The sequence below is a fragment of the Serinus canaria genome, chromosome 5 (assembly GCF_022539315.1).
Source record: "Serinus canaria isolate serCan28SL12 chromosome 5, serCan2020, whole genome shotgun sequence".
NCBI lineage: Eukaryota > Metazoa > Chordata > Aves > Passeriformes > Fringillidae > Serinus > Serinus canaria.
Window position 1 is genome coordinate 29700963 of NC_066319.1, and position 26160 is coordinate 29727122.

Consider the following 26160-nt stretch of genomic DNA (forward strand, 5'->3'; position numbering starts at 1 on the left):
AAAGTCTGCATGCAGATAATCTTTTCCAAAAATCTCACCAGCAGTTTTATTGCACTGCGGCACGTAGGGGAGTTATCACCATTATCTCCTTGCTCCTATTAGTCATTACCCCTGGCAAACACTATTTGAATACAAAATGCTTCTGTGCACCATTGAGATATGGTCAACACAGGCACTGACTCTAGCCTCCACTGGGTTTCCTTGTTAATGATTTTATGGCTGTACCAGAATCTGTTCCAGAAAGTGCTTGCTGCTGCTCAAGCAGTAGAAATAGGCTGTCTTCCAAGAAGGAGCTTCTTTGGGATCTGAGAACAAACTCATCACAGTTCGCTCTGTATCCAGCTGCTCAGATGAACCTAAAAATATCACAACAAGATTACCTTCCAGAAGAGAAGAGTACCTCTGAGAGAAGCATAACTGCTGTTATTTTAAACTGAGAAACACTCAGTATTTCCTCATTCACTAACCAGCTGTTACATGTTACTACTGGGTAACAGGAAGACCAAGCAAAGAAATTTGACAGAGGTCAGACAGAAAACCAGAAATACTGTATTGACAATTACTAACATAGCAAAAGCCTGCTCAGCACACAGGTTGTTTGCACCAACTCAAGTCACACTGCCTTTCTTTAGCCATGCACACCCTTATCTGTGAGTTCCATGAATTCTCACGTGTGCTCGAGACACTGCACTACTCTGCAGGGCTTAGCAAAGACTTGTCCAGCACTGGAACTTCTCAGATCTGTGCAAAGTGAGACCCAAACTACTCCAAATGAGAGTGAAGGTATGTGGATCTCCATTTCTCTTTCCCCATGAGGAAGCACTGACTGTAGTTACTATCAGAATTTCTAGAGTCTGCCACACCAACCTGAGCTGCCCTTCAGAGGTGTGGCAGACTCTAGAAATTGTAGAGTCTGCCACACCAACAATTTGCCACACAAATTGTATCCTCACTTCTTTCACTCTTATCCCTGAGTGAAAGAAGTGAGGATACAAACCCCACTGACTTACACCACAGTGAACAGAGGTGAGCAAAAGGTAGGCGTTCTAGCTTTTCCCTCCTTGTTACTTCACTGACAAGGTTATGGACATCACTTGCCATTCAGCTTCAGCTGAGATTCTCAAAGAATCACAGAATATGCTGAGCTGAAGGGACCCATCAAGATGATCGAGTTACAACTAAACGTACCAGTCACAGGCAGACAGACAGAGGCTGTGAAGCCATAGATGGTACAAAACCAACAGCTGGGCTCCAGCAAGGGAGCAGGTATCAAAGTACATCTTCCCTCCTGCTGGGGTATCACCCTTCTCCACAGCTCCTTCCACTTTCATAAATTTTCTTTTTCAGTATTAAGGGGTTTGAACATTTTGGGATTACTGAAGTGACTGAACTGCTACTGGCCAGAAACGGAACACACTCCAACATAGATGACACTGAGTTGGAGGTGAACAAATAAAAACTGTATACATATGGAGCAGCAAACTTCAAGTTACAAGCAAGATTTTCATCAAACAAAATGCTGAGCAGATTAAAATAGAAAACAACAAGGCGTGGTAAAGGAAGTGATCACAAAATACAGCATAGACCGCAGAAGTATAGGGGAGAGAACCATTGTTCCTATGCCAATTCTTTGCCTAAAGGATCATTTTAGCATCATCTTTCCAAAGACTCCATGGTTTGTTAAGGGACCTTAGCAAGAGCATTGCCTGACTCCTTGACTACTTGTCTGTTTAATGCCTTAACAGTTTTATTAAGCAGGAGATTAGTACAGAGCAAAAAGTGAAACAAACCTTTTTGTATTGATTTTGACAACAAAAACTTTTCTCTTGCTCTTTCTGTGACAACACTGCTATAGAGGCTTAGCAGGCCATGGCTCTGTTTCCTCAGCATACAGTTTAGTAGCTTCTCTTCCCTCAGTAGGCTCCCCTCAGCCCAGCATAAATCCAAGAGCTCCCTGAATAAGTGCTTTATTTCATCTGCTTGATGCTCCACCTCAAAAGTCACTATACTGAGAGCAGCATAAATCGTATCTACTAGTTCTCTTTGATCTAGCTCAGCTGAAAGCTCAGAGCTGCTCTGAAGCCTCTGCAGAGATTTCAAGGAGTCACAAAGGAACTCGACAAAGATGTTTTGTAGAGAGCGATACTGCTGGAGTGAGGAGCAGTGTGTGCCTTGCTCCCCCTGGAAGAACTCCAGCAGGGCTTTTGCCCTCTGGGGAGCCCGCAGCAAAAGCTTCCGGAGAGCTGAAACAACATCCAGACTGAATTTGTGAGAACAGTCATCTCTTCCTTTGCTCTCTGTGATGGGCTTGTTCTGTGTGCACTCAAATGCTTCAAACAGTTCCTGGTAGGAAAACAATAAAAGAGTAAGCCTTTTAGACTACATTAATATATGAAATTAATTATTTAAAAAACAGAAGAAACTTGAAAGCAAGATAAATCAATTTGAAAACACCATACTACTAAATAAATCCATTCATAATGGTGACCTTATCCAATATCTTTCCTAGAAGAGTGGATATGCCTGAATATGTAACAAAATACAAAGAATCCTGTAAAACACAAGTACACTACAAAGACCATATACAAGCAAGGAACCATAGCAGTCCCTACGGGAGGGCTGAAGCACTGCCATACTCTAAGCAACATCCTAATGTAACTGTATCTTGATAGGTCTCTAAGAGCATAATGATGTGTGGGGGTTTTTTTCATCCTACTTTTCCAGATTTGTACCATCTATCTACCAACTGTATCATCCTCATCAATCTTTAAAATCTGATTAAAACTGGCCAACAGATTCAGAAGCAATCTCACAGACTTTTCTTAAGCAACAATAATTTTTCTACCTATCAGAAGCAAACCTACAATTTCAGAACTGGAAAGGGGAAAACAAACAAACAAAAAATCCAATTAGCCCACCCAATTAGAGTTGGGAAGGTGAGGGACAAGCCAGTTGAATAGCGCTCAAGCAGCACTTTTGGCACTCGTCCTGGCCTCAAAGAGACACCTCAGAGATTACACAGGGGAAAGGTGGCTGGTGTGCACAAAGAATGAGAACAGAAAGCAAGACCACAATACCTTTTTTTTTAGTACTATTTGCTGGATCAAAATGTAACTCTACCTACATACATGCCTCTGACAGAAATTGTGACAAAGATATGAGATTATTGAATTTCATGTTTCTGTGCAACACTGGTGGACAGTGTGAACAATGGTGGAATCATTCATGACCGCAGAGGTGAGATGGTAACAAGCACGGACTTCATTATTCATTAATAGACTTCAAGTAGATTTATTTTAATCAACATTCAAGTTTGCTTTCCTTGCTTTCATCCTGTAATTGCTAATTCTGTATCCTTGGTGAAATACTGAACAATTTTTCCCAAGCTGAAATAGCCCCTGAATATAGTACATTTTCATTTTCCTCTTAAAATATAGACAAACCAAAAAAGAGTATCTTTAAGGAGTTAGAATCCATAGGACTAGAAGCAACATTTTATGACATTTCACACACCACGTCAGATCCGAATCTGCTGTAACTAACATCAAATTAGGACAGTTCTACAGACAGTAACTTTGCTGATATTCTGCTCTATACTTGCTTTTGATATAAATCCATCTTTCCACATTTCCACATACTTCTCAAATAAATCAGGCTGCATCTTTTAATTAATAATAGAAAATGGATCCTGGACCTCAGAAAACACACCATACCAATCCCTAAGAAATGTCAACAGTAATAGTAGAGTATCCAAAAACTTCCAGAAAGGGGGAAAAGGGATGCATAGGAGACGAGATCCCCAAAGAAAGAAAAAGAAAATACACATACTTTTAAAATGTTCTCAGTGACCATAGTTTATTTTGGCTCACAGTGGGTTGCAGGTTTATGATTATTACAGGTGTCTATGGATTGAAGGCTGTGGCAAGCAGCTGCAGTCAGGACTGCCGTGTGTTAAAAACGGCATGTAGAAAAACCTGCTCCTTGCCTGCCTGCAGCCTCCACTCCAGCCAGAGAAATCACTTGCAGGCACAGATTAACTTCACAAAGGGATCTGAATTGCACTCTCTCTCATTGCCTAGAAGACTAATAACACATTTACATCTCAGGCAGTTAGCAGGAAACATTAACTTCAGTCTGCTGAAGCTGGGCATACTGCAGAACAAGAAGAAACAGGGCATAAAAGTAGCTCACCTTTAGGACTTCCTCAGAGACATCTTTCTGTAGTTCTTCCAAGAACAACAAAAATTCAGTTTCTCTCTGAAGAGCAACTGGAACAGTTTTCTGAAACCATATAAGAATGGGAAATATATTAGTCAATAAAACTTTTGTTTACACTAGCATATAAACTTAATCATAGCTATTTCATTAATACTTTGAAATATCTCTCTGAAGTAAACTAGTCCTCATTTAAAGGCTATTTCAGTCAGGTTCTGCTCTCACACCAGTTGATTTTATTTATCCATACATCTGGAAACAGACCTCATCAAGAATCACAAAACCATCATATCCTTGGAATGGAAAGAAAAAATGTTAGTCTAAGTAGTGCCAAGGACAAATTACTTTTTAAAAGAAGTATGCACATCCCTCACCATCTAAGGCTTATAAAGAATTGTCTGATGCCTGAGCTATTTAATCTTTACTATAAGAGAGGTGCTGCACAAATGCAGTAGTTGATACACACCTGATTTTCATTTATATGAATGTGAAAAGCTAAAATGTTAACTTCGAATACCTTTAAAGAAAATCCCTAGTTTTTCTCTTCAGTGTGAATATTACAGTTCTTTCTTGATAAATTTGTGAAATGCAAAAGCAGTGCATGTCTCTAGATAGCTTGAGAACTTAATTCCATGAAACATGGGAAAGCCTACATTTAAATTAGAAACTAGGGAGACATTCTGCACTTGGAAGTCAGAGCTATAAAGTGCATTTGGAAGTCATCAAGATGTTTCTGTACCTGATTCAAGGCAAGCCATTTTTCCAGCACAAGAAGCCAAAGCCATGCAGCTCTCGATGGGCTCGAATTGCATCCACATCTACAAAAGCAAGGAGCATATACAGGGGGTTATACAAGGCTGTCTCCATATCCAAGATCCAGGAAAACACTGTTGGAGATAACTTTAATTTTGTATTTCTTTGAGTAAGACAAAACCAAAGACAAGTAAGTAGCCAAAGAAAAAGTAAAGAAAATGCAGAGAAACCAGAATATTGGTGTTCTTGCATATCAACTCAGTGACTTCTGGTGTGCAAATAACTGCTTTTTAGACAGGCTAATTACTACTGACATAGTTCCTCAAAACAAAGAAATGTAGTTCTGGTCCAAAGTTCAGTCTGTCAGCTCTCTTTGAGCACTTCAGCAGATTTCGTTGAAATGTGACCACTTGCCAAACACTGCTATTTCCTCTTCTCCCTATTTCTACCAAAAAAAATGAAGCAAAGTTTTAGATCACAGCACCTAAATGCAGCTCTAGATCCAAATTAAAAGGGAAGCAATGTACTAATTAAACAAAGAATCCTTCTAATTTCCATCAGCATTTCACATCCTCCAGTACTTCAACATCCCAAAGCCTACACAGTTGGAAACATATTCAGTACTGTCAAAAGGAACTGGAAAAGGAGAAAGCACAATATTGTTTCCTGTCCTTTAAAGATCTCAGCACTACTAACTAAAGCCTTTAAATGTGATAGCCCAGCTATTACAGATCAAAAGATTGAAAATTCTTATGTCTCAGTGGCTGTTAGCAATATTCATCTAACACGAGCACACCTTCGTCCAGACTCCTTCATCTACTGTCAGTGTAAATTGTTTCTTAGAACCTTTACTGAAATGTTACACAAACTTTAATGTGAAGAAGTATGATCATCTGATTAGAAAGGGGGAATACCAATGTTCCCTGAAGCACTAGAAAGTCACCCTTCATATACGACTAACTGAAAAAATAAAAAGTAAGACATAAAAAGAAACTGGAATTGAGTAAACCTAATGCCATTCCAAAATATAGTGTGAGAGAAACAAGAAATCAACAGCATAATTTAAACTTCTTAGAATTGCAGTTTTAGAAATTAGGAGAGTTTTCAAAAGTTTGAAACAAGATAACATTTTAAATAACTACAACGCTGATCTTGGTGCTTCCATTTCTAAAATAACCGAAGCTCAGTGTTAAAGAAATGTAATTTCAAGAGATGGTCCCTTTCCCCCGAAAAAATCTAAAAATCCAGTTCTGAAATGCTTCCAAATAGTTTAAAGCTTTTGTCAATCACCATATCAGCTATGTAAATGAACACAAGTCGTTATCCCAGTGGGATGGGCAGCCTGCTAAGTTCTTGGTCAATGATAAGACATCAAATTTCAGACAACAGCATCACAAGACACCTCAGCACTGAAGTGCTACTTCCCTGATTTTACCTGTCTCCCACAGCCAACACTTAGCCAACTGCTCCTCCCCATTTCACATTCTAGTCCACGGAACCAGAGCAGTACCTTACTTACCTTACCCCCACGGGACAAGCTACCAGAGCCTGAAGAATTGCCTCCACCTTCTCGGGGCCGTCCCCGTGCCACCGGCTCAGCTGGGGCACGCAGGCCCGTGCAAGCTCCCAGTGCCCACGCCGTACGCACTCACAGAAAAACCCGAAAAGACGCTCCAGAGAATCCGCTTCTTCGTTCCCAAAAGAATGCATCTTCCCGGGACGACCCGGGACGGGGTGTCACAGTGACACACGCGAGGGCGATGCCGCGCTCCCTGGCGGGGCACGGCGCAGCCCCGGCGGCGCTGGGCTCTACAGCACCGCCCCGGTACTGCCGCCCCACCTCGCCGCCATCTTGGGCGCCGCCTCAGCTGACCGCGCCGCAGGCCGGGCACGCGGGCAAGGCGCCCGCCCATTGGCCGAGCCGGGGCGGAATGTAAATAAACCGCCATGTTTGTTTGGGGCGCCTGATGCCGCCGTGAGAGCCCGGGCAGCGCAAACCCCGCCCCCTACTGATCCCGCCTCGGCCCCGCCCCACACCCCGGCCCCGCCCCTCCTTCGTGCCTCGCTAGGCTCTGATTGGCTCTCGGCTGAAGCTCCGCCCCCTATGCCGACGCGGGGGGCCATGAGGCGGCAGCTGAGGCGGAGCGTTGGTGGGGCCGGCTGTGGGTGCGGGTGTGCTTGAAAATACAGCTACACACAGCCGCAGAGGTGCACGTACGTGTGTGTGTGTGGGAGTATATGTATCTCCTGTACAGATGTATGACCCTGTACATAGTACATATACTTCACTCTGGTACACATATACATACATATATATATATATATATATATATATATATACACAATATACACACCCCTGTACATATATACAAATTATATCTATCTACATATATATATATACGCATCTACGGTGTATACAGTGTATACAGTACATATAGGTATATACATAGGGTGTACAGACCTACATATAGGTGTATGTATAAGGCTGTGAATGGTACATACATAACTATATATATGTATATATACATATGTAGTTATGCATTTGAGAGGGGAGACAGTTGGTATCAATAAATGAACTTGGGTTCATTTATTCAAGTATGGGTATGTAGTACATACGAGTAGGTTGTACCCGCCCCCGGAGTTTTCCATACGTGTGTAAGATGTGTAGGCACGACTCCGGGTGCCGCTCACCGGGCGTCCCCCTGCCCCCGCTCCGCGCCATTTGCGAGCCTCCCCCACACGGCACCAGGCGCAGCGGGAGTGACTCAGCTGCTGGGCTGGGTGGTGTCCAGCCAGTGTTTGGCAGAGATAAGACCCCCCTCAACATCCTCTCTTTATTCCGGGCTTTTTGTTTGCTTTTGTCCTGACACAAAACAAAAACTCCTCCGGGGACTGCAGCGGCGAGGCAAGAGTAAGAGGGAGAGCGGTGATGACAGAGGAGAGGTGTGCCAAAGTAAGTGACCAAGTCAGTCCTCAGGGCTCCTGAATGGAAAATACGGGATGGGAGCTGTGCCCATGTGCATATGCTGGGACCCACCCATAAACTCTGCAAGAAGCTTGCAGGAGTTTCTACCATTACTTCCTACATCTTCCTGAGAATGTCTCACCTGTACGGTTAACTACGTGCCCACAGATAAATGCTGTGTGGGCTGTCATGCCTCCGAATTTTCTCCAGCCAGGCTGGACCAGCTATAACTCTTGAGACCATGTGGTCGTCATTTGTTCTATTCAGTTCTGATACCCTGTGCCTTTAGAGATGGTACTAATTACAGGGCACTTCTGCACAAACAATTTCTCAATGTGCACTTTAAATTTGGAGGAGTATTTTGTATCTTGTCTCTAGGCAAGGAAGAAGCTTTAGTAGGACACGAGACCTCTGTGAGCATGAACTTCATTTATCCTGAGATCTTTTGTGCTTATTGCCCGCTTTCTAATCGCTCATCCAGTTTAAAGTATATCCCTACAGTCAGATTCTTTACTTGACAAGCAGTTTACTGATGTCAGACATGTCAAGTGCTTGATGCATTTCTTTTGGTACAAAGTTCAAAACATACTTGCTGGAGTCACCTGTACACTCCTGCAAGAGTAAATTTACATCATTAGCAATTAGTAGTGCTGCTGTCATTTTTGAAGGTAAAATTTAAAATTATTCTTCCAATATTTACCTTTTTAGGAATTAGAGGTTTATTAATATATCCATGAAGCTCTAAAGGTGGCTGGATGGGAATATCTAACTGGGAAAAGAAATTGTATAAGGTCATCTTAGCAGAAGACACGACTAGTATAATAAAATTAAGAAATAAAGTACAGGAAAACTTTTTATCTTGAATTTGTGTGCATATATTGTGCAGGTCTTTTAGCAAAACTGTCTGAATTTTTACCTTGGAACACTGGAACGATAAAGCTCTTTTTATCTCAAACAGGGTCTGTTGTGCCTTGCCTTGGAATATTATCAGTGTTACGCAAGTTGCTAATAACATTTAGTGTTTTGTAGCAGCTTCTTTCTAAGTGAATCTGCATGGGGAGTGATTACATGCTGCACTGTAGTATTCTGACATTTACATTTTAAAGCCATTTCTGAAAATGAAGCCTCAAAACATCCTTATCAATTGTTTCCAAGGTCTGTCTCTTTAATATTTCCATGTCAGCTATGGCCTGTATTAATTCCTCCACTGACCATCAAAGCTGTTAGAGAATTGCTTGGGAAAAGCAAATGTAGCTCAGATCTTTGCGTGCAGGTCTCCATGAACAGGACAAAAGCAGATCCACCAAGAAGTCATTTTTTGCCTCTGAAAAAGTGTGACTTTTCAAAGTCACTGTCACAAAAGGACTGGGATTGCCTGTGAGGATGTGGTCAACATGCAGTGGCAAGGCAGCATCTATGCTGCCTTTACAGTGAAGGACAGAGGCTGCCTGGCCTGGTGTAAGGCCTGATGGTACCAAATCAGCCCACCAAAATCTGGTAGCAAATTTGAGGTGGCAGGACAGAGTAGGTTCTAGCAGAGTCTGTACCACACATTATGCTGCCACAAAGCTTCTCATCTGCTGCAACCAGAGCAACTGGAGTGCTGTTACCAGATTTATTGTGTCATCAGAGTGCAAGAAGTACTTTAAGCTGGAAATACTTTTAAGTTCTTTTGTACATATAAAAATAAACCCGAGTCATATCAGGTGATCAAAACAGCTGTTAAAGCCGGCTTACCCACAGCATGACCCACTGAAGCCATTTTCACTGTTCCCTGCAGGTGGAGCAGTATGTTGGTGAAATTAAAGGTGGCCTGAGACCAACCATGAAACTCACAGTCATAGGCGTGGTACACTCCAAACCCAAGAGGTAGGTGAAGGGACTGCTGGGGGTTCACCCTATTACATGTGCTCTTACCTGTCTTCTAAATTCAGACACTTTCTTGGAGGTATGTGCTCTTTGAAGGAAGAAAGTCAAACAAATTACCAATTTATGGCCTTATTTAATTTTCCTGCACTCAGACTAAGATTAAAAGGTCAGGGAGGAGTTCACTGTTCGGCCTTTCTGACTGCCCCAACAAGATTTTCTACTCCTTGCCCTTATCTAATGTGAACTGGAGGGAACACACAAGTGGCATTTCTCCTTCAGGAAGAGGTGCAATTCTCAACCTGAATCTTGGTTGTCTGTGGGGGGGTTGGAATAAACACCATTTAAAAACCAGTTTAGGCACAGGAGGTGGAGTTTCATTGCTGTCTTTTATCTGGATTATAGCAACTATGCTCATCATTACACTTTTTTTGCATCTGCAGCTATCAGCTCCACTGCTTCCACTGGTGAAGAGTATGCCATAAGCTCTTTTAGGACAAAAATGAGTACACGTTTAAGGGTTTGATTTCAGTCAAAACAGAGGGAAAGCAATATCAGATATCACTAGCATTCTACTGGACACTGGGGCAGGAAACAAAGGCCAGCCAGGTCTCATCCCTTTCTCCAGCTTCTAAGCCTGTAGAAGTCCTGTGTTTCAGTCTGACATGGAACCAACAGCTGTCTCTAGTCTCTATAAGCATCTGCCATGTTCACCATGTCCTTTCACGTTTCTGAAAGTTCCAGTCATTTAATAGATCTTTTTTCAGCTTTTCAGTGACTCTGCTCTGTGATCCAGTGGATGCCAACAAAGATGTTGGGCTGTTATTTACAGTTAACTTCAGTGAGAAATCCATCACCCGAAATGCACGAATTGCTGGGAAATGGGGAAGAGAAGAGAAGACTATTCCCTACTTTCCATTTACAGCAGGTGACACGTTCAAGGTAATTTTTCAGGTACTATGAATAGGTAGAGAAAAGGAGGGGAAAAAAGCTGAAGGCCATGTATATTACCACAAACAGCCAGCCACTGACATTGCCAGGTTAACTAGTCTAGTATGGCACAGACAGCAACAGTTCAAGCCCTGATGGGAAAGAGACATCCCTTTCTCTAATCATAGTTAGAGTACCCACTGGAGCTTTGCAGTATCTATCATCTCAGAAGAGGGTAGGTTATTTATTAGAGGCATCTTGGAAGAACTGGTAGACTTTGTGCTTCACTATCCCCGTAACATGTAGTTCTAAGTCCATGCTGTTGAAATCAGCCCTGCTGCTGATCTCTAACCCCCTTCTCTGTCCTTTTCCACTGCAGATGGAGCTCTTATGTGAACACCAGCAAATACGAGTCTTAGTTGATGGACGGCAGCTCTGTGATTTCACTCACCGCATTCAGCCTCTGAACTTGGTGAAAGCTTTGCGCATCTCGGGGGACATCAAGCTTACCAAAGTGGCTTGAAAAAAAGAGACCAGGATGTCACCAGAGGACAGAGGAAAATGTACTTTCTCTTGTCTCAGACATGTTTTGTCTTTTTCCCCTGGCTGATTCTGGAGAGTAGGAACTGTATCTTTTTAATTCGCTGATGTGTTTGAGATATACACTTTTTTTCCCCCATACACACTCACAGCAATTGCAGAGCTATGGCTGATCTGGATAAATCTCAAAGCCTTTGCTGAGAAACACTTCTGGCTGAAACACTCCCAAACTGCAAGATTTATGATGTTATGCAGTATCTCACATCCTTATGGCTCCTTACCCCTCAGGCATGCCAGGTGGCAGAGCTCAGTCCTCTGTGGTGGGTTCTGTTGTTAGTCTTGTGACTAGACCTGGGCATTATGCAGGTGGTGGGTCTGAGAAAAGAGAAGCAGGATATTTTCTTATAAATGAATTAGGGAGTCTGATGGGCCCCAGCAAGGCTCACGTTATCAGGAGGGAATTGCTTTTTTTGGAAGCTCTGCTCAGTCAGCACAAAAACATCTGTGTCTTCCAGCAGAGAGCAATAAATTCCTTACCTGCCTTACCCTGTCTCTTCCAGGAAGCTTTTCCAGAACTGAAAGGTTTTGACAGCTGTGGATTTCACAGTCTTCTCTGGACCAGCTCTAGGAAACGATATCTGCAGCTGAAACTGCACTGCCCATTCTTGTTCTTGCATGTAATTAAAACTGCACCTTTGCTGGCAAATTTCTTTGTGAGCTCTCTTAAATATTTGAACGCATGTAAGTATTATGCTGTTATTTCATTGCTGGAGCTTTTGAGGGAAATCCTAAATACATGGCTATTCTAATGAATAAACAAGCATGTATCATATTCTGCCTTTGGTGATGAAGGGATTTCTTTTCAGGATTCAACTCAGAGAACAAAACATCTGTACAGAAATGAATCTGTGGATAGAAGGTTATCCAATTCCTCTATGACTTCAGGGAAGATATCAAGCATGCTGCCTTTTTGAAGGCTCTGCAGAATCTGGCTGTCAGATATAGGTACTCAGATAAAACAAGAAACTTTATGAAAATCGTGTATATGTAGGCTGATAGGGTGTTTGAAGAATTTTTTTACATTCCATTTTACCTTCTGGTGTCTCAGTTTATATATAAATCTAAAATTATAGTGTAGTAAACCATTTTTTTCATATACTCAAACTGCCCTCTGAGAAAAAACACATCTCTAAAAAGCACAGGATATTCAAATGCACAGGGGTTTTTTGGGTTTGGTGTTTTTGGTTTTTTTTCTGTTGTTGTTGTTGTTGTATTTTTATATTTAATGATATAAAAGACAAGTTTAGTAGACAAATAATGGAAAAAATAATGACTTAAGATAGAAAAAGCAATAGTGAGGACTGCTACATTCTCTGTCCAAATGGTGCTCCAACATAAATGGACTTACGGTAATTATCAGAAGGAAAAGTCTTGCTTTTATGGCTGAGGGATTTCTTCCAATATATTCACCACCAGAAATTGTCTGGAACTTCCATTGGTCTGCTTTGATACTCAGGATCCTATTCTGATGTGGGACATTACCAGCATAAAAGTAATCCATATGGATGAGGAGCAAGATCTTTTGTTCTTTTCCAGTCTAACAGAGAACTAAATAGTAGAGCAGATGGATGGACAGACAGACCCCTTGTTTAGTTTGCAATGCATATTATCTTGGCAACTGGGTTGTGGCTAAGCACAAGATTAGTGTGGTAAGCCAAGAAAGGCAGCCTCAGACACCAGCACCTCTCATGACTTAGATGTTTCAGTCTAACTAAGTTTATGAGCCCCTTTATAAAGGGGGAAGGAGCAAGACAATTCTGCTTTAAGATAAAGCACAACCTGGATCTGTCAGACATAGACTGAATCCTGGTACAAAAGATCCCTTTCTTCCATCTTGGAATATCTCGACATTTCTTCGTAAAGCACCATTTGTCTGTGTCCACCTGTTTTGGTCACTTGGTTAGATGGTAAATTCAAGGTGGAGGAATTAATCTGGATCTACATGATTTGGTCTGCATGGTCTCCCAGGACCAGGTAGGTGTTATGGTGATTCAAATAATGAACATTGACTATCAAGGGAAAAGCAACACTTCCGGACAATGAGAGCAGGAAGTTGGTCATAAATGTGGTTTGTTATTTGGCATGGAGTCCACATTACTCATGTCAGCGGCTTGATTGCCTCAATCCACTGCACTCGCTCTGCCTTGGAGCTGGCCTGGATGTAATAATGAATGTCATTTTTGGTGATGATTTTGAAAAGGTTGCCTTGCACATTGCCCTTCACTCCTGCAGAGAAAAAAAAAAAAGGACAGATCAGGAGGGTGCACAGAGAAAATTGTTGTGGCAGATATGAAGCTTCATAGGGAAGAATTTGAATTTCATAAATTAGGGAATCAAATTTTCCTTTTTATTATGGATAAGACATTTAAATCTTTTGTGTCTTTGATTTTCATCTTCAAAACCCCTGGAAGTATTCAAGGCCAGGTTGGATAGGGCTTTGAGCAAACAGGTTAAGTGGAAGTTAAGTTCTCTGAGGTTCCACAGACCCTGTCCATGGCAGGCGGATTGAAACTAAATGATCTTTGGGGTCCCTTCTAACCCAAACATTTGTTGGTTCTGTGATTCTATGAAAATAGACACTCTTGCCACAGATTGTATGAACTACTGTGCACTCTAGTACATATCTAAAATAGTCTCTGGTGGAGACTATTACTTGAGTTATACACTGAATGAATGACGATCCCCTACCATTTTGTATGGTAGATTAGATTTTCTTCTGCCCATAGCTGGGTTCCTCTTAGCAAGGAGCTCTATTGTTCATCATGTGCCCCTGCCCCCCAGACCAAAGCTTCTTCAGACCTTCTCTTTAGAAAGATGTTCTGTATTGGATATCTACACATTGTGCTTAGTGTCATAAAATAAATTGTTTTAATAGCAGAAACACTTATCTATGAGGCTGAGGCTCTAGACAAAATGCCTGAGCTGAGCCTATACTCCAGCAGAACTGGTTTTTTATTGCTGTCTTTTGGGTTCTGTTGTCTACATTTGGGTTTGAGCAGGTCAGAAAGGAAAAGGTAGTAGCATAAGTTGAGAGGACACAGAAATGGATGGCATCAGAGGATGCCTCAAAACTTCGAGTTAAACAACACCCAAAAAGGAAGTGTTTTCTCTTTGTCTGTTAACTCTGGAATATTAATCAGTCTTAGGACTATCTCAGAAGTCAAATGACTAAGAAAAGCCCATATAAAGAGAACACCCAAGATATGTAGAAATAACTCTAAATAAAAAGAGTCCCCTTTGCTGTGGACAACCCAGCAGTACAGGGACTTGTGACATGCCTCTTCCCTTGCTTGCAAATGGAAATGGAAAGGCAGACCACCTGTGCATACAAGCAGCCTTATATACAAACCCATTCCCAAAGACTGTGTTGCTATGACATACATACAAATGTATGAAAGTTGAGAGGCTTGTGCTCACCTGCTGGGACTCCATTGTCCTCCAGCGCTGAGACAAGACAGCCACGAAGAGAGAATCCACCTACCGGCTTGTTATCTTCCTGCAAAGAAAAAGGAAACAAGGCATAGCTGAAAGATATCATAATATCCCAGAGCACGTGCATCACTTCTGTGAAGTTGGAGACATAAAGGCAATTTTTCCAGGCATGAAACACCCATGTCACAAGAGAAATCAATTAGAACATGTAGTTAAAGGCATTGCTATACTTTTTCAGTCCCAGATGTTTCTCTGATGTAGCTGGGCATGGTGTAGATCAGTTAAAAGCTCAAATGCAGGCAATCACTCTTCAAATGTATGTATGGTTTTATCAATAACAACATAATGAATTATATATATTTCTGTAAGTATTTAGCTTGCTGCTTTTCACTGAGACTGTATGGGAAAAATCTGGCTCTTTTCCCTACTTGGCTGGCACTCTTGTTTCTTGCCTTCAGGTTCTGCAGTTTCAGCTTATAGCCTAAAAAGGATAATTTGCAGTAAAAAAACCCCAAAACCCATGAAGGAACAGGAAACAAAAAAATGAACTGGGTCCATAAACTCTTTTCACTGGTATATTGTTTCTATTCTCTTTAAAAGTCACATAAAGCATTTCTATACATGTTCTACTTGCAATCCTGTTTGGCTTTGTGGTACCCTAAGTATCTGCGTTGCTCACATTGATTATTGTGTTCATGAACATAAATGCTACTTTTGATGAGAAAATTTAAAACTGAGTAGTAAAAATTCCTATACACACTTTGGCATTAAGAAGACACTATTCAATGCTGGAATAAGGATGCAAAGAATCCTAGTACCAGTATGATCCTCAGACAGTAGGATTTCAGCCCAGAAAGATCACAACCCAAGAAGAAATCCTGTAGGACCATGGTCCCAGACTGCGAGGGTACAGCAAGAGAGCAATCCCAAGAAGACTGCTGCTGCTCAGCTAAGGAAAAGGAATCTCACTGGGAAAAAAGACAAAAGATGCAGGGGTACAAAATCCTACAAGGACAACCTCCTAGGGTAAAGGCCAGAGAGGTCTAATTCCTGGAAATGGATAGAGGAACCCAGAGTGATACAGAGTGAGTGATACCCAGAGGGAACATTTACAGTGTAACTGTATCTTCACTATAATATTTATGTTTCTAAAAGGATTTCTGGGGATGGTAACTTCCCACTCACTTACCTTGGTGGGATCATAGTAGTGCAAAAAAGCAGGATCAGCTCTCAAAACAAATTTTCTCACCTTCCAGTTTTTTCTCTTGTGCCCCTGCAAAATGGAAGAATCAAAATTACTACCTCCTAAAATGACCATTTTCCTACAGGCTGTAGGAGAGACATAAGTAAATACCAAAAAAGAGGGTTTGAACCCAACAGAGAAAAATAATTTCTAACATCTTGGTAATTCCCTTGACCTTCTGCTTATCTTTCTTCTTCATACGTTGACAATTCCTTCATCTCTTCCTTGCCTGTGCTGAGAACTAAGAAAGCAGAGTGACAGGAACAAACGGTTATATCCCTCATTCCCACTTTTCATTTCAGATTAAATATGGGTTTCAGATTAAAACCCCGTGCTGTGTGTGCTCCAAAGGGGTTATGTTAGGTCCTTTTGCAGCTCTTTACTCTTTCACCACAGCCCTCTCACTGCTGCCAGGCCTGTGCCAGGTCTTGGGAGCATCCCCTCTCCTGGAGGTTTGGTGCTGGGATCAGGGCCAGCCCAGGGCTGGGGCTGCTGGGGGCTGCCCCTGGCTGCTGCTGCCCATGGGCAGAAGCTCCTGGGCAGCTCTTGTGTCCTGTGCTGATGGGAGCTGCCCTGCCAGCCTGTGGGGATCCTGCAGCACCCTGCCAACCCTCACGGAGCCCTGGCAGCTGGAGGAGGGAGGGTTGGGAAGCTTCTGGTGATCCAGTTTGCACGACGCTAAGGTGGGGGCTCTGGGTACAGGCTTCAGAGTAAGAGTGTGGCCATGCAGTGCAGGTAGGATTCCTTTTGCAGGTGGCTGTGTTATGCTTTGAAATAGTGATTGACCCTCTTGAGTGATCTTGTTCATAGCAAGCCTTGGAAACTACATTTCACAGATTTGTCAGATCTTGGGAACAGTTATTGCCAGTAGGTACTTGAGCCCAAAAAACATGTTTCACCACCACCAAAGCACCCATGTGTACATGATGACTGCCCACAGGTAAATGTCCACTTCATACAAAGGTCAAGCTACTCAGCTTTGATATTTTTCTGAGGCCAGCAACATATCCTCACTGTTCACACCACCTGAATGGGATAGGTTAAACCAAAGGAATGGTGGCTCTGCTTGGAAGCGAATGTAACATGTCTGGTAGACTTTGGAGTTTGTGTGGTACTTCTGCTTTGGATGCTGTTTTGTACCCTTGTACCAGTACATGCTCAATATGTACAGAATATCCAATTAATCCTGCCTGAGCAAGTTCCATAGTTCACTTCTTTATAACTGGATACTCTTAATGGCAAGACCTCAAGTACTGACAGGCAAATTAGTTCTGCTGGGCACATCTGTCCAGCCATCATTGCATAAGTCACATTTACTCTCTAAGAAACCCTAAGAGCTGTACTTTTTCTTGTGTCCCAGGGCAGGTTCCAAGACTATGCTTACCTGTTTCACTAAGAATCCTTGCTTCACAATCGTGCCACTTAATTCAGAGATGTTAAAATGGACCTCTTCCTTGGAACTAGTATTTTTCTTACTGCTCTCAGCCTGCAAATAGGGAAAAGACAGTTCCACTTTTCTTTTTAATCTAAACAGACTTTTAAGTAGAAAATTCTGCATTTGATTTTTCTTAGCTGTTTTTAGCTTATATTTCCTGAGTAAATTCTCCTCCAAAGCTCTGCTGCTCAGCCTTGTAGGGCCCAAGATTCACAGGCAACAAATTAGAGTTGTAAATCTGTACATGCTGGGTATAAATGCTGTGGCCTTGAGCTGTAGCACAACTGCAGCACTGCCTCCAACGCATGCAGACACAGCACTGCACTCTAGGGACACACCTCTTTTAATGCCTAGTTATGTAATTTGTAGATACCTCCATACCCGTGTAGCAGTTTGGCTCCAGCAAAAGTGCCAGTGTAAGTACTGCTAAGAGACTAGAGCTGCTCTTTCTGCATTTACTTTCTGAGCCTGCACATTTGCCTTTGGTTGCATGCTGTGCACCTGTACCCCAAGCCAAGTGTGTGACGAGGACCTGTGAGGGAGCTGCATCACTCACAAACATGTACAGTGCGGTGGAGTCATCGAGGAACTTCTCAGAGGGGTCGCTGGAGCGCGTGGCCTCGGTGCTGCGGACTCCCACCGGCCTGATGAAGTTCTCATCCATCAGCATGGATGCCAAGGTGACAGCCTCGAATCGTGACACAGCAAAGCTGTTGGAGATGAGCCAGTCCACCAGGGCAGAACCTGCAGGAAGAAAGGCAGCTCTCATACCAAGACAGTGTGCTCTTCTCAGGATAGGCAGATGGTCTCCTGCCACACAGGTTTTCACTTGCAGAAACCATCCCAAAGGTTATCAGAGAAGTGCAAAGTTGACCAAAAGTTGGGGTTCTAAGTATGCTCCCACACATCCAAAGAGCAAGAGAGAAAGGTGTTGGAGAGCTTGGCTGCACTGCCAGGTTCTACTGGGCCAGAGCTTATCCCAATATGAAGGCAGTACAGTAGCTCCCTTGTCCCTGTAATGTGGCATATCAGATGTGAGGTGGCTCTTTTCCTGCCAGATGTACCTGTGAAGGTCTCTTTGTATCTGTTGCCTTGATCCAAATTGCGGGTCAGCTTAATTCCAGTGCTGCTGTCATACATTCTCTCCACTATATTGCTGCAAATGAGAGCACAGCACAACATCAGCAGATGAGAGAGACAGGCAGAAATAGCTGTATACTTTCTGTCAGTGCCAGGGATGTCCTCATGATTACCCACATAAAGATGGGAGGTACTCTAGGTACTCTCCCAGAAGCACTGTCCTAAGTACATTCCAGGAAAACTTTATTCTCCCAATAGCAGCACTAAACAAGATTCCTTACAAAGTATCTTTCAATTCAGAGCTTTGCAAACGGATCTATAGTCAGCCCGATTTACCTGTTCAACACAAATCAAATTAATGTAAGTCTTCTGTTTCTTAATCAGTCTCCATTTCCTCTTATTTAAGATGATGCACCCTAAAAATCCTAGTCTGGATTCGAGATACCAGCTTTGAAAACTCAGCAACAGGGCACAAAGCCACCACCCAGTGCTTCCCTGATGTTACACCTGTGAGGTAATACATCTCCCCAGTGAGAACATTTACAGCTGACTAGGAAGGTCTTCAAGCCAGCAGTGAGGTGCAGAACCCACATACTCCCAAAAGATGATGGTCAGAAAAAAGTGCATTCCCTGGCTAAAGTATGTGCAAACCTAGGGCAGCGAGTTCAGGGGTTCATGGCCACACAGGAGCAGATCTGTGCAGAAAGGAGCTTCCCTTGGCCCTCCCCATCCATCAGCTCAGGCACTTTGCAAACTACAGCAACAACAGAAGGAGAAATCATATACACTTACTGGAGGCTGATATTTTCTAGCAGTTTGAAAGAATTCTTCATTCTGTGAAGTTCTTGTACCTGCACTGGATGACCAGCATGAATAGCTCCAGTGATGTCCAAAGCCCAAGAGTCACGTTCCTCCCTGGAGCAACATTCAAGGAAATAGTCTGTATTGGTTTTTGTCTTTAGTTTGATGAGTAGCTGTGGAGAAAGAAGGACAAAGCAATAACATAATTTAGCTATTTCGCTCCTCTTGCATTTTCTTTTTTTAGCACTGGCCCAAGTGACACAACTAAGTCTGACAGAGCATCCCACCTGAGCTGTTCAGAGCAATTCTTGTTCAGAAGGATGGTCGGCACAAACCTGGGTTGGTTTTGGTGGGGTTGTGTTTGTTCATTTGTTTTTGTTTGTGGGGTTTGGTGTGATTTTTTTTGTTGTTGTTCTTTTTTTTTTTGGTTGGTTTTTTGTGGTTTTTTTTTTTTTTTTTTTTGGGGGGGGGGGTTTGGTTTTTTTTTTTTTTGGCTCTTCTATCCCCCTCAAATCCCTCGGTTTTCAGTTATAAACATAGTTTACATGCGTGGAGCTCCTGGAGAAGAGACCAGACCAACAGATACCCCACACAGAGGAAATCTGCATTGCTGCATGGGAGAGCAGAAAAACACAGGAGGAACATTTTCTTCCAAAGTCCTCTTGCTGAAAACTTTCTACAGCAGCAATATCCCACTGGTGAAGGAAAAAGGAGTCTGATCTGGCTGTCTGGGAGCACCCCATGGAGCACACCCAGGCTATAAGGCAACTATCACAGGTATTTCCCTTTTTCCCCACCCTCCTCAGGTTCTATTGGGTTGTTCATGTCCTCTCTCGACACACTCTTGGGCTGATGCACTTTCATTTTTTTTCTCCTCACTGTGTGTACAGGAGGAGTGGTTAGGGTTGTTTTTTTGTTAATAGCTGACTCACATTTGGGCACACAATGAGGGAGCTCAGTGCTTGTCCCGGTTACACTGCTAGTGGCAGCTTGCTTTTGGCTGGGCCTAATTCTGGAAGCACCCCACTGGTATGGTTGCAGTAATCAAAGAAGATTTTCCTTTCCAAAGAGGAGAGGAAAAGATAGGAAGAAGTTAGAAAATAAGTGACATAGAGAAGAGAAACATTTTTCCACTCATACCGGTCTGTTCTCATATTCCAGGCATGGACAAGTAATAGTGCAGCCATCCAAAAGGATCCTGCCCTTTGGAGAAGGCTCCTTCTTGCCTCCTTCAATTTTGTAATACAGCAGCTTATCCTGCAGCAGAACGAACCATCTCACTTTCCAGTTACGAACAACGTGTCCCTGTAGGGGTAGAGATACACATCGCTGATTGTAACACAAGCACTGAGAAGTGACCATATTTTCTTCTCGGCTTCTTGTATGAAAAGAAGCACAAGAAGTCATTGTGAGTCCTGTTCTCCCTGAAATACACATTTTAAGTAACAAAATAGCACAGCTCCATCCCTATAAAATCATAGAGGGATAGAAAAGAGTGCTGTGCTCTTTCTTCAAGAAGTTTGGAGAACTTTGCTGGCACAAATTCTTGTTTCTTGTAAAAGCTCACAGGAATTATCCCAAAGAGCCAATGTAGGTGCACACCTGTCTGCTGACATCATAGGCAGCAAAAGGGCTAAATCCAAAATGTGTGAGGGCTCTTGGCAGCCAGCTCCTCCTCTCTGGCGACCCTGGGGAGTGTCTTTTTCATTTTGATGTGGCTCTAGGTGCCAAGTGGTTTTGCAAGAACTTTGCTGGCTGAATTGGCTTTTCCTCACATTCCCCCCTTACTGCTAAAGAGAAGTTCATTTCAATCCCACCTGTCTCCAACCTCCCGGGCTAAAACATTCCCTGTGCTACTGTTTCCAGTAAAGGAAATGTGCTTTTTGATGACAAAAGACTGAACGAAGGCTGCTGTTGAATGCCTCATGGATTATATAATACAGACAAATCCTCCTATTTTTCCTCTGTAAACAGCCCCCAGCTCTCTTTAGTCTGGTTAAAGGACAGCAAAGCCAGTGAGGGCTGGCACTGGCATGCTTAGTCCTGTCTGATGGTGTCTGGTCCAGCTTGGCTGTGCAAGAAGCTGACTTGTGTTTCTACAGGGATGGAGCGTTACAGCCAGCAGGCAAAGCAGGGGGTAAAGGAAGCTCTGACACCTGTCATAGGGTGGGCATGGCTAGAAGAAAGAAACATGTAAGGTCCAGTTGTGGCATGAATCAAAGCTCATTAGCTCTCTGTAAATAAAGGAGAAACCCAGCAATCTCAAAGTAAAGGTGGAATAACAAGTCTCTAAAATCCAGGGCACTGTAGATCCAGTGTTTTCTAGTCCATACTAAATACAATTTATCTATCTTAGGTTTGCTCTCTCCTTCCCTTTGTGTTCCTCAGGTTTTTTTTCACCTGTTTTAAAGTCACTTGGTCATTTTTCCTGTATGTTCTTTGCTATGGCTCTATTATTTCCTTCTGGAAAATGTTCTCTTTTCTCAAGAGGTCGCCTTACCTTTTTTAATTTCTCTTTACCTAATTCCACACATTCATTTTATATTTATAATGCATTACAGTACATAACTCTGGCATTTATAATGCATTTAGATAATCTCCTTGCTTCTGTTCTCTTCTTATGAAAACTCTGTTTTCAATACATGATTCCATCCCTTTCTCTATTTTTCTCTGGATCCCTGGTTCCCTTGTCCCTCAGTTTCCTTTAGTTGCCCCCTTTGTGCTGTCCTTCCTGTCAAGCTGTGTGTTTGGGTGATGCTGTACAGACTGGCAGTCACAGCTCCATGTGCTGCCAATAACCAATTCCTCTCACTCACTTGGTGCCTTGGCTTCCCATTTGAATTCAGTAGCCACTTCAGAGCCAAAAAGTACAGCTGTACAGAGAGGACACTGGCAGCTGGCACTGCTCTGCCCTTGCTGCAGAAGGCAGGATGGAGAATAGCCCCTTTTCCACACAGAACTGCATTTGGCCAGTGTCTGGCCGGCCAACTGGCCAGGAGCCCTGCCAAGAAAACTCCTGACCAGGATTACCTTCATGTTAGCACCAGAAACACTGCCACGTACTGCACAAAAGCATTTCCCTAGGCGTGGCAAAGCTCTGAACAAACCTCTCAATCACATTTTTTTCTATGAAATCAAGGATCATATTAATCATTGAGACAGGTTCTTGGTACTAAAAGCAGTTTAAGCCCCTTGCTAAATTGCCTCCTTGTGTTCCAGCAATTATTGACTTGGTCCTACAGGGAGAAGTATCGGGAAGGTTGAAATCTTTCAGCTCTTTTCACCACATTTTGGCTCGAATTTTCTAACAGCACTGCTTGAGGGGAACAGGAAAAAGTAATTTATTTCAAAAACATTTTTAAGTGCATCGCTTTGATCCCCTTCAAAAAGGGGATCAAAAAAAGGGGTGGTTTCTTCGTTCTCTCACATGGAATGGGAAACTGCACAGACACGTCACTGAAGACGGCACAAGCTATCTTAAGCGACCCAAAACTCCTCCCGTCTCTCCACCCTCCCACGGTGTCCCCCCTGCTGCCGCGGGTGTGCTCCCTGCAGAGGTGCGCGTGACATGCACCGTACTGGCTTTCCAACGCCTGAGGAATCAATCCTGATGGCTGATTCACCTTCCTCTGCAGAAATGCCAGCACAGGGAAGCTTGCGGGGGGGTAGCGGACGGCTGCAGTTAATGCAGCTCCCCTGGGAGGCACCTGCCCACACCTGGGGGAGCTCCATTCCCAGGAGGAGCGGGCAGGAGCCCCTCCGACCAGCGCCCCGCAGGCTCGCTCGCCCTGAGCCCTGGCTCGCTCCGCTCCCTGCTCAGGAGCCACCTCATGCCGGAGCAGAGCTGCTCGGAGGGGAAGCAGAGCACTCACCCGTTTGACGAGGAAGCCCTCCTTCAGCACTCCAGCTTCTTCCTCCATCGTGGCCGTCAGGGAACAGAGCAGAGACCCGCCGAGAATCGCCCGAGCCCTGGCAGCCTGTCCCTCTGCACATGATTTGTTTAAGAAAGCTCATTTTTCTTTGCTCCCCTCCTCCAATGTGACGCACTCTCCCTCCCCTGTTTTTTTCCCTCCCTGTGAGACATTAGTTAGCGAGCTGGCTCTGATGTATTACCTGCCCTCGGGGAAGTAAAACAAAGGGATGTCTAAAAGGGATCTTGAAAGAATTTCACAGAATTTAGTAAAGCAAAAAACCACCACCGAGCGAGCTGGCCAAAATAAGCAGCTGGAAAATGGCAAATCAGGTATTGCATGGGAGGGGGGAGCAGAATTTTAAAACCAAATTCCTCAAAACTTCAGACTAAACAACTACCACGTAAAATTTCTCATGTGACAAACCCATCTCTCAGGAGTTCTACAAATCAGCACAACTTGTAAGTGTAACATACAGGATATTATGATTACAATGAAACTTTTACAAATCTTACAGTAACTTTTTGCTAAAAATTTATTTTCCCAAAGAAGATCCAAAGCACCTGAGAGTCCACTCTACTCTCAGTGACCCCTTGGTATGTAAACCAAGATTCTCTACCTAATATCCTAAATCTCTACATAGGCAGGCTTTAGTAAAGCAGCCTGATCCTTGAACATTGCAGTGACCTCTTGTACCTCCTGAATGCCTTGAAACAGAGCGCCTTTTGTGTCTAAATACAATCTTAGATGTTTATTGTATTTGAAGACTTTACCCACGGTGACAAATCTGTTTAATATGAAGTAATATTTCAGAGAGTGCTACTGTTCAGAAATAACAGCCTTTGCTGTACTGTCAGCATTCCATGACTCTCACTAAAATTAAGGTGATGAATGTGGGCAGAGCTGTGAGCTGTGATAATACAAGGTGGAGTATAGCAAACAAACAAAAGCACTCGTTGCTATGTTAAGAGTCCAGAGGTCAGTAAGACTAAGTGACTCCAATATCAAGGGGCACACTTTCATGCACCAAGGAAAAGGAACAAACAAATAATTTCTTTATACATTTTTATAACTTTTAGTTGGGAATACCGAGACACTGAAGAATTGAAACCAAAATTGTGCTGGAGACAACTCAGAGAAGAGTCCTGTGAAGGCCATAAGAATACAATGGGTGACTAAAAACTGCTGGAAGTTAGGAAAGTTGATTCTGTGTAAAGAGAAAACATGCTGGCTGAGATTTCAAAAGCAGAAGTTACCTATGTAGCTCCTACTGTACACCTTTTGCTTCTTGGGAAAAGGCAGGCAGCTACCAGGCAACAGGCTCAGTAAGTCATACCCCAGTATGCTTGTTCTTCAGTCCACCTAAAATACGGTAACAGAACACTTGGAAAAGTACTTTGTGCTGCCGGTATGTAATATTTTCAAAGTTAGCAATGGAAATGATAAAAGCTGTATTCAGAAGCAGAATCTTGAAAAAAAAAAACCCAAAAAACTGAAAAAGCCAGCAGGAAAAAAAAAATGCTCACAATGAAAAAATGCTCACAATGCTCACAGGAAAAAAATCAGCTCACAATGTTTTGTACATCACCATTGCACTGGGGGGGAAAAAAACCCCAAAAACTTGAGTCCAGGTTCAGAAGAGATATTACTGCTGCATGCATTTCCTGGACATGCACTCTTTATATAACCAGCTTCAAGAATACAGTGTTCCACAGCTTGTTATTTGAGGTTTGACTGCACATTGTTCAGCTTGTTACTGCAGGCAATTTATTCAAGGTGCTATTTCATGCTAGGGAGGACAGGTAGAAGCTTGCAGGGGGCTCTCACTCAGACAGTGATCTCAGAATTGCTCCATAAGCAGTCCTCACTGAAGATCTGACAAGCTCCTTTTCTCCAGCATGCAGACCACCCACAACCCTGCAGACAGATCTTGGCAAAATTAACATTAGCAACAAAAAATTCTATTGTCAAACTGCTGATGAAAGGTGAAACAAACCTTGATTCAGCTGGTCATTAAGTAACAGGTTTTGTATCAACTTCTTCTTATATAGGGCCTTCACTTCCTTCAATACCTCGACTCAAAAGTATTTCTTCAATACTTTGGATATTTATGATAGACACACCCCTTCCTCCCTGTCTCATTCTGTAGTTAATCAAGGTTGAAAAACTGCCCCTGTATTGCTCCCTGAGGCTGAGTAAACACAGATTTTTCAGGGTCAGGTAATATAAAATGAGTCAGTAGATCTGAGCTGTTGTATTCATGCATGGGCTGGGAATGCAGGTTCTGGCATTGAACCCTTCCAGTGGAGGACATGCTTTGATCTGTATAAACTTAGGGAGCTCTACATCACATCTTCTGTGGGCCTTACAACTCACTGCAGAGAATAGTACTCATTTCCTCAGATCCATTTTAGAGTGCTTTCCACATCAGTGTAGTACTGTAACAAAAAAAGAACAGTTGAGTGCTTGACATTTTCTTGCCTTCAAAGTGACTCCCAAATACTTTATATGCTATAGAATTTGGAATGGGATGGCCAGAAAGAGCTGCCTTCAAGGCCACAGGATGCTACTCGGGCATTCAGGGCAGGGAGGAGCAGCCCCCACAGTTCTGAGAGCAGGCTGTGCACCCTACTGGCACCTCCCACTCAGTCCTTCAAGAAGTCTAACAGAGCTGATCCAGGGAACCTGCCCAAAGGAAAACCCCATCCCATGCTCTGCTGTGCCCAGCATGTACCATCATGTCACACACAGCACTGGGGCATTACAGACACCACAGTTTTCAAAGCAGCTTCTTAGGACTTTGCCCTCCAGTGCAGCACTCCTTTAGTAAATTAGGGATTATTTCCTTTAGTGAATTAGGGATGCAATATTATGAAAACAAACCACATCAGAATAAAGCATGATGAAACATTTCTAGATAGAAGAGAAA

At 43.0% G+C, this 26160-nt stretch overlaps 3 protein-coding genes across 7 annotated transcripts in view; 1 reads left to right on the top strand and 2 right to left on the bottom strand.

The window, feature by feature from the left end:
- ZFYVE26 (zinc finger FYVE-type containing 26) overlaps positions 1-6845 on the bottom strand; it is a 48490-nt gene extending 41645 nt beyond the window's left edge. For all 3 annotated transcript variants that reach the window (XM_050975176.1, XM_018907520.3, XM_009101976.4), the window contains exons 1-5: positions 6488-6845; positions 4955-5033; positions 4192-4281; positions 1791-2343; positions 226-356 (exon numbers count right to left, since the gene is read on the bottom strand). In XM_050975176.1, coding sequence (XP_050831133.1) covers positions 226-356; positions 1791-2343; positions 4192-4281; positions 4955-5033; positions 6488-6678 — 1044 coding nt within the window. In that variant the 5' untranslated portion in view covers positions 6679-6845. The remainder of the gene's footprint in view (positions 1-225; positions 357-1790; positions 2344-4191; positions 4282-4954; positions 5034-6487) is intronic.
- Positions 6846-7756: 911 nt separating this feature from the next.
- On the top strand, positions 7757-12101 carry LOC103826597 (galectin-related protein A-like). Its single transcript, XM_009101975.4, has 5 exons — positions 7757-7921; positions 9714-9802; positions 10567-10741; positions 11109-11292; positions 11830-12101. Exons 1-4 carry the CDS (start codon positions 7898-7900, stop codon positions 11250-11252), a joined length of 432 nt encoding a protein of 143 aa, XP_009100223.1. The 5' UTR covers positions 7757-7897; the 3' UTR covers positions 11253-11292; positions 11830-12101.
- A 353-nt stretch (positions 12102-12454) lies between these two features.
- On the bottom strand, positions 12455-25335 carry PLEK2 (pleckstrin 2). 3 transcript variants are annotated; one of them, XM_050975603.1, is made up of 11 exons: positions 25228-25298; positions 24488-24593; positions 23193-23305; positions 20461-20625; positions 19312-19493; positions 18504-18595; positions 17996-18183; positions 17389-17490; positions 15951-16034; positions 14747-14825; positions 12455-13555 (listed from the first exon to the last, which is right to left on the bottom strand). In XM_050975603.1, the coding sequence occupies exons 3-11, from the start codon at positions 23238-23240 to the stop codon at positions 13428-13430; spliced, it is 1068 nt and encodes a 355-aa protein (XP_050831560.1). In that variant the 5' UTR covers positions 23241-23305; positions 24488-24593; positions 25228-25298; the 3' UTR covers positions 12455-13427. The 3 variants fall into 3 exon arrangements, with proteins under 3 accessions (XP_050831560.1, XP_050831561.1, XP_009100222.1); XM_050975604.1 differs by lacking the exon at positions 24488-24593 and having other exon boundaries at positions 25228-25335; XM_009101974.4 differs by lacking the exons at positions 24488-24593; positions 25228-25298 and having other exon boundaries at positions 12457-13555; positions 23193-23375.
- Positions 25336-26160: the final 825 nt, after the last annotated feature.